This window comes from Mus pahari, unplaced genomic scaffold, assembly GCF_900095145.1.
Source record: "Mus pahari unplaced genomic scaffold, PAHARI_EIJ_v1.1 scaffold_11676_1, whole genome shotgun sequence".
In the NCBI taxonomy this organism is placed as follows: Eukaryota; Metazoa; Chordata; class Mammalia; order Rodentia; family Muridae; genus Mus; species Mus pahari.
In genome coordinates, this window is record NW_018393922.1 from 16467 (window position 1) to 24517 (window position 8051).

Sequence of the window (8051 nt, forward strand, 5' to 3'; positions counted from 1 at the left end):
CAGAAATGGAATTATAGAAGCCAAAGGGCAGGTTACATTTAGATAATTTCATAGAGCTGTGGACTTTGAAGGATTAGGTCTTTGTTTTCGTTTTTGTATGTGATACTTGAATATGTGCTGAGGTTTATGGCCTAAATGGTACTCCGATCTTGGAGTCAGCAGTGCTAAGATCTGAGGGCCTACTAAGGTCTAGGAGCCTATTATACTGAGAGACTGTGATACTTAGTGGTTCAAGGTGCAGAGCAGCATCCAGCAAGCCACAAGTTTCCTGTGTTGATTTGGTGTTGAGTTCCTTGCAAGTGGGGCTTTCACTTTCGGTTTCTGCTTTGGGGATATAAGCAGGAGAAGGCATGCCTGGCTATGCCTTTGCTTGTGCCTTGGATGCACAGATGGTCACTGGATCCACACAGCTGAGCAGCGCCTGTTGAAGATTCCTGGTAAGCTGGGGAATGCCTAAGCTCTCCCACCTGCATACCCCACAGCCACTCTGAAGGAAGATTATGGACCTGCTTTGTTGATAAATTCTGCAAGGCTGGCATCTGCCTCAGGTCACCGGCACAGAGCAATAAAGCTGACTGTGTAGCCAGGTTGGGGTCAGGCTCTTCCACCCTTTCCATCTGCCCTAAGCACAGGACAGCATGAGAGATTCCTCAGAGGAAACTATAGAGTCTGTGGGGCTCAGCCTGGGTACCAGGATATCTGAGACTTGGCCAGAGACCTCCGGGAGATGGCTGCTGTCACTCTATTGAGAGATGGAGAAAACAATGAGAATGGAGAACAAGGACCAAGCCCCTCTGTTCTTGGGGCCTGGACACCCAAAGCTGGCTCTGGGGTGCTGGGACAGAAGCAGNATGGGCACAAGGGCTGTTTCTGAGACACAAGGACCCCAGGGTCTTCTCACCCAACCTGTCTCTGAACCCCTACTCTGAGTCACACCTTGTGAGGGAACTGAGGTTTCAGAAGAGAGTGACTTGACCAGGATTCTGGGATAGAAACTGACAGGTGGTNACAGCCACCTACCCTCTGGGCTTCACCTGCCCCCTGCTCAACTGTAGAGGATAAGCAGGAAGAANAGGGCCTTCCTGTGTGAACTGGGACACACACCCATCAGCCTGTGTTCTGTAGTCAGACCTAGCTCCAGGAACCTGAGTGTCCCNTCCCCGACCCCTGCCTCACTCTTTCCAGCTTTTGAAGTGCTCTCTGCTCTCACTAGACTCCTTTTGCTTTCCTGACTGCCAAGTCAATTCCTTCTTCCCCTCAGCATTAAAACTCAGCGGTTCCTGCCAGTGTGCTCCCTGTGTCCCCTGGCTCTGCCTGCTGGATCCGTGGTGGAGTTAGCTGTGGTCCCAGCTGGACTCATAAAACACTGGCTGGTGTAAGTAAGACAGGGAGCCTCTGGGAAAGGAGCTGCCAGGANATCAGCCTCTAGCAGGAGCTCTGGGAGAAGAGAAAGTCATGTGACCAAGGGGGTGTGGGGATAATTGGGATTCAAGCTGGGATAAAGATCATGGGGACAGAGGGTCACTGCAGACAATGTGACAGAGCCCAACAGAGAAGCTACACTCTAAGGCCCTGAGAGGAGGCCACCAAGAATACAGTTAATGTAAAATTGTAAGATAGATCGACGCTATAGATAGAAATTAGAGGACATTAAGCTGGGGACAGAGGGGAGAGTGTTAAAGAGAATAAGGACAAAATTCCCTCAGCTTCGTACATGATTTTTCCCCAGAGGCCAGGGCTCAAACCCAGTGTCGTAGTAGGCATGTAATTCTGAATGGCCGAGATAAGGAAAAACCTTTGTTCATGAGTTTCTCTTGCATCCATTGCCACAGTGAAAGGAGGTAGGGACCAGAGAGGCACGGGGACAGATAGAGATGGGCATGGGATGGTGGGGAGACAGGTAAGTGGTCTGGGATCTAGCTGGGTCTAGCTGATTGTCCTCCAAAATTCTGGAACCTTCATCAACCCCATAGGTCTTGTGACTCCCACAGTAGGCCAGCAATTGACAGCATATGGAATTTATTTCTTTAACTTATCATGTTTCCTGGCCCTATGCTACAAGAAATAGGGAGGCCAAGAGAGGAAGACTGTGGAGCCTCTCGATGAACGGCGAGAGGGGCAGTCTGCAACAGGCTTCTGGGGTTGGTGTGGAAAGGTTGAGAGAAATTGGGTTTGGTTCCCAAAGTGGGGAGTGGATGGTTAAGGAGACAAAGCATTCAGTAGTGGTGGGTGGGGTATCCCAGGCAAGAGGGACCTCAGCTAACAGAGAGAATGGAAGAGGGGCATGGGGAAAGCAGGGCAGGAACTGAAGGAGGGATCAGGAAAGTGAAGAAGAGGGACATTGTGGGGTGTCCTTTACCCAAGGGAGGGTTTAGCCTTTGCTCTGTGTGTGGGCGGGGGTGGGTGGGTGACAGTTTCCACCCGCAGATGGCTAGGAGAACATTTTTCTCCATCTCTCTTCCTGTATGAAAAAGAATCTGTTCTTTCTCCACACCTCTGTTCTCAGCTGAAGCTTTCTCTAGTGTCCCCAAGAGGACAGCAACCTTTCACCTTGCTGGCGAGAAAGCAGCAAGGCTGGTGTCACAAGACTGTCATTAAATAGCAGTGACAGAGCCCAGTGAAACAGAAGAACAGAGGGTCAAGTTCTTTTGGTCCTTGGCAGCCACTGTTGAAAGAACTGTGTGCCCCAGATCCCTGATCACCTAGCTGTCCCCATTCTGTCGCACAGGTACCTTTTCCTCCTGTAGCCTGGACACCTGGTGACCTGTAAGAACACCTGTCAAGTTCTCTGCCTGACACCTACACCTAGCAGCTGTCATGGGCACCCCAGGTCAGCAGTCTTGTGCCCCACTCCTGCACATGGCCTACGACTGTAAGGGTGCTAACAAGATGGGTTGGGAGCTCACACAGACCCTCACTTAATTTCAATATTAGGTGTGCTCTGTCTCCAAATAGAGTCACCAGGGTTAGGGCTTTTACCAATTAGTTCAAGGGCACATTCAGCCCCTGCCACTAGTGACACCATTAGAATACTCCATGTGGCAGGTGCTCAGACACACATTTAACCAGCTTGTCCCAGACCCACTCAAACTCTTGTGCACATCCCTCTAACCATATGCATTTCCTGCCCATCTAGAGAGAAAGTGCTTCATTCACACTGTGGCTCAGTACCTCCTGGACAGGAAGAGCCTAGAGGACCTGCAGCTCCTGATGGCTGAAGAGGAAACCTGGAAACAGTTTGTGGCAGACGTTGGTTTGTCCAGGTCACCTCCCTAGGGGACACTAGCACAACCAGAGCCCATGCGTGGTTGGCTTTTCACAGGCAGGAATACTCTCTTCAGGCAGACCAAGTACTTAGGGTTAGGTGTCCCTTCTCAGCGACCATTTCCTCCTAACTCCCTATCAGGGAACAGCCTCTGGATGAAGGGAGAGGGCAGCAGCCACAGGTGACAAGATTGTTCCTCACATTGCTGCTCCTGGGTAGATGGATTGAATTATTTCTATCCCTGGCTAGCTTCCAAATGAATGAGGCACAGACTATGATAGATTGATTGAGTGTCAGGTGATTGTCTCTAATCTATATCTCTAATGGATAAACTGGCCCAACTGTGTTCCCCCAACAGTTATTTCCTCTCCAACAGTGTGTTCTGGGAGTCCCTGGTATTCCACATCTAATGGAGATCTCTGTCTCCTCCATCCTCCCTCCTTCTCCCTCCCTCTCACTGTCCTTCTCCTTTGACTGCCTGCCCAGTAACTCAACCCTTCTATTCTCCCCAGGAATTGGCTGTCACCAGTTTTTGTTTTTGTTTTTTTTTTTAACTAAAAGGTTTTGCATTTGGGAGCAAAGTTTACACAACAATGGCTGGGGTGGTGGGAATTCCCTTGTCTAGGGGCAGCTAGATCTTGGGCTACAGAATTTAGCATTTCAATACATAGCAGCAGGAGGTGAACCCTCACCCCCAACTCTCCTGTGTGAGAAAAATAAGATGATGTCTGTGGGGGGGGCTCAGCATAAAGCCAGTAGGCAGTAGGCATCCAGCACACAGTAGGTGTTCTGTGAAAGTTAGCTTTTAAAAAAGGTTATTTAATGTGTTTGTACATGTGTGTGTGTACATGTGTGTGTACATGTGTTTGTATGTGTGTGTATGTGTGTGTGTGTGTGTTTTAATGTGTGTATGTGTACATGTGGCTGTGCCTGTATGTATGTGTGTGTGTGTGTGGTTTTTACATGTCAGTGTGTTTATTTTATAAACATTCTTTTCATCAGTCAGTCTTTCCTTTTACAGGGAAGAGGAAGCTGTCTTGAGAGAATCTCTTGCTAAGATCTTTGCAAATCCTGATGGAGAAGATAAAGATGAGCTCCAAAAAGACAAGAACAAGAGGTACTCAGCCAAGGACCCAGTGAAGCCTTTTTCTCTCTAGATGGGAAGGGAAAAGGACAGGATTAGAGGACCATGCACAAGAGTTTGAATGGATAATGGACAAGCTGGTTTAATGATATCACTAGTGTTAGGGACTGAGTTGTGTCCCTAAACTCATTGGTGAATGCCCTAACTTGGCGACTGTGTTAGGAGATGGAGGACTTGTGAGCTCCTTAACCCATAGTACAGTCAAGTCCATAGTACATCAAGGCCCAAGAGGACACTAGACCCCTACAGCTGTGAGCCACCAAGTGTAGGTGCTGGGACCTGAACTCACTTGTTCTGCAAGAGAACCATGCATTCATTCTGAATAAAGAAACTATCTCTCCAGCCCATTACAATAACAAGTGCCTTTACTTACCTGGAACTCATCACTGTGACCAGATTGGCTGACCAGAGAGCATGAGGACCCTCCTGACTCTGCATCCCCAAGCAGGGATGACAGGCCCAGGCCCAGAACCTGGCTTTCCTATGTGGCCTCTGGAAGAATGAACTTGGGTCCTCCTGTGTGTGTGGCAAACACTGCACCAACTTAGCCACATTCTCAGGTCCCTTCTAAGGCTTCTGTTGTTCTCAGGACACATTGCCTCATGGGAGAGCTCACATGGAGTATCACCCACCAAGAAAGCTCCCATGGGAAAGAACAGTTAATCTGATACATGTTACCACAGGCAGGAAGGCACTGTTCAGGACCGCTGCTCTAAGACAAAAGACAGAACAAGTCTGTCAGTTCCTTCAGCTGGAGACTCACAGCAGATGAGCTGAGTGACAGGTAGTAGAGAGCAGAGCGCAGGGGCATTGTGAAGCTGACCTCATGGGATTCCTCCTGAGGAAAGCCAAGGCCAAACCCACCAATGGCTGAGCATGGGAACCTGATGGAGGTTAAGCATGAAAGGTAGTGGGTTCTCCCAACCTGACTTAGGATTCGTGCCAAGTCTGTGCAGGGCAAGCACAAGATGCACAGGAAGAGCATAGAAAGCCAGGGTCCATCTATACTGAGGAAACAGTTTACAAGATTTAAAGTTTTCTCAAGGAACAGAAATGTTGTCAACCTAACTTCAGTGTCTAGAAGTTTGCTGGACCTTCATCAAATACACTATTCACACAAGTGACTGGGGTCTCCCTCCCTCCTGGAAGTCTGTGCCTTCAATGTCTCCTTCCTCTGGAATCAGAGGTGACAGCAAAATCCCTACCACACCTCACCATTCTCAGGCTGAGAATGCCTTAATGGAAGTGCTTAGGAACCTGTATTTGAATTCTCAATTCCCTATTACTTAAACTCTTACAGAAGCACAGTATGATGCCTTAGGGAAAGGAGCCCATGTGAGTGAGGATTCCCTGCATGTGAATGGGGATTCCCCACATGTGAATGGGGATTCCCCACATGTGAATGGGGATTCCCCACATGTGAATGGGGATTCCCCACATGTGAATAGGGATTCCCCGCATGTGAATGGGGATTCCCCACATGTGAATGGGGATTCCCCACATGTGAATGGGGATTCCCCACATGTGAATGAGGATTCCCTGCATGTGAATGGGGATTCCCCACATGTGAATGAGGATTCCCNCATGTGAATGGGGATTCCCCACATGTGAATGAGGATTCCCTGCATGTGAATGGGGATTCCCCACATGTGAATGAGGATTCCCCGCATGTGAATGGGGATCCCCCATATGTGAATGAGGACTCACCACATGTGAATGGGGAACTCCCTACATGTGAATGGGGATTCCCCACATGTGAATAGGGATTCACCACATGTGACTGTGGAATCCACTCATGTTTCTTTACCTTTACTCACAGCTGGAAGGGAAATCTATGTGCTGTGTTTTGAGTGGACAGATCTTAGCTGTGAGTTATCCCATCAGCTCAGGAGTACACACAACTGCAGTGAGAAAAAGACCTCCAGCTTCAAAGAATGTACTATATCAGGTTTCTGTCTTAGAGATTTCCAACTTGCAGTCTCACAGCACAAGGCTCCAGGCAAACATGGACACTCCTGGCCAGCAGGACATGGCGTCTTCCAGCACACCCTTCTATTGCTAGACATTTAATAAGGGAGCCTTCCCTCAAGGTCAATGTCATCACTGCCAAACACTTCTTCCTATGAACTCTAAACAAAGAGAGGTGAGGCTGGAGAAAAGAAATAACCCTTTAATTTAGGGAACATTAGTGTTCCATGAAGAGTTCACTCTGGTAAGAATAGTAATATTTTACCTAACCTCACCTGTCTTTGTTTAGCAATAGAAGGCTGTGCTGGAGGACAAAAGAGTCTGAAGTGATTGAACTGCAGCTCTAGGGATCTAATTCCTTCCTCTGTCCTCCACTGGCACCATCTGGGCACATGNAACACAGACACACATGCAGGAGAAGGACTCATACACATAAAATAAAATAAAAAATTAAAGGGCATGTATAAATGGCTTTGAATTCATTGTGTCCCTAAGAACTAAAGATGGTGTGATTTACCAAGTGTACTCATCCCGGTAAGAAAGCTTACAGAGCTGTAACGTTCTCCTGTGCTTCACAGTGAATGATGCTCTGTGGTTCCCACAAGACAGACCTTACTTTACAAGCTGTCTTCCTCGCTCAGCTGTCTCTCCTCTTACAGGAAAGAGGAGGATGCCTTGATTGAAGCCCTGGGTGAGGCTGCAGCTGATACTGATGCAGAAGATGAAGAGGAGATCCAAAATGACCTGTGGCAAAAGGAAAGGTTCTTGGATGCTTATCCTCGGGTGAAACTGGAGCTTGAGGATCGCATCAGGAAGCTCCATGCCCTGGCAGACAAGGTTGACAAGGTGCACAGGGACTGNNCCATCTCACAGGTGGTGGCCAGCTCCAGCAGTGCTGTGTCTGGAGCCCTGACCATCCTTGGTCTGGCTCTGGCACCTGTGACAGCAGGAGTCAGTCTGGTACTGTCAGCCACTGGCTTGGGGCTGGGGGCAGCAGCAGCTGTGACTAGTGTTTCCACAAGCATTGTGGAAAAGGTAAGTGTGGTGTCTGCTGAAGCTAAAGCCAGCAAGCTAGTACCAACCAACAAAGACACAATGAAGCACATGAAAGAAGTTGTGGATCAGAGTGGCCCCAGACTTCTTTCTGTAGCTACAAATACCATCCAAAACATAAAAGGCATCCAGAAATGCACTAATGCCATTCAGTTGGCCAAAGCCAACACTAACCTAGCAAATAATGCCAAGCGTCTCATAACCACAGGAAAGACATCAACCCAAACCGCTAAACAGGTGAAGGAAGCCTTTGGAGGTACCGCTCTGACAATGAGCAAAGGAGCCCGGATCATGGGTGCAGCCGCCATAGGTATCTTCCTCCTGCTGGATGTGGTCAGCCTTGTGGAAGACTCGAAGCATTTGCATGAGGGTGCTAAGTCACAGTCTGCTGCAGAGCTTCATCAGCAAGCTTGGGACCTGGAGCAGAAGTTACAGGAGCTCAAAGAGGTTCACGACAGCCTGATTCAGTGACTGCTTCCTCTTCTGTGCAGCTCAGAGGACTGGGGAGGGAGTGTGCTGGACAGAGCTGTGAACACATGGGAGCCCCTGACTGTACCCCTTCACAGCACTGAGAGGGCACATTAAGAGACAGGAAGCCAGAACAGAGATGGGACAATCTCA

The 8051-nt window shown here is 48.7% G+C and overlaps 1 protein-coding gene across 1 annotated transcript; it reads left to right on the top strand.

Moving 5' to 3' along the window:
- The first annotated feature begins 341 nt into the window (after positions 1 to 341).
- LOC110315805 (apolipoprotein L2-like) lies at positions 342 to 8051 on the top strand. Its single transcript, XM_021189776.2, has 5 exons — positions 342 to 437; positions 2729 to 2830; positions 3137 to 3263; positions 4287 to 4382; positions 7037 to 8051. Exons 2-5 carry the CDS (start codon positions 2818 to 2820, stop codon positions 7899 to 7901), a joined length of 1101 nt encoding a protein of 366 aa, XP_021045435.1. The 5' UTR covers positions 342 to 437; positions 2729 to 2817; the 3' UTR covers positions 7902 to 8051.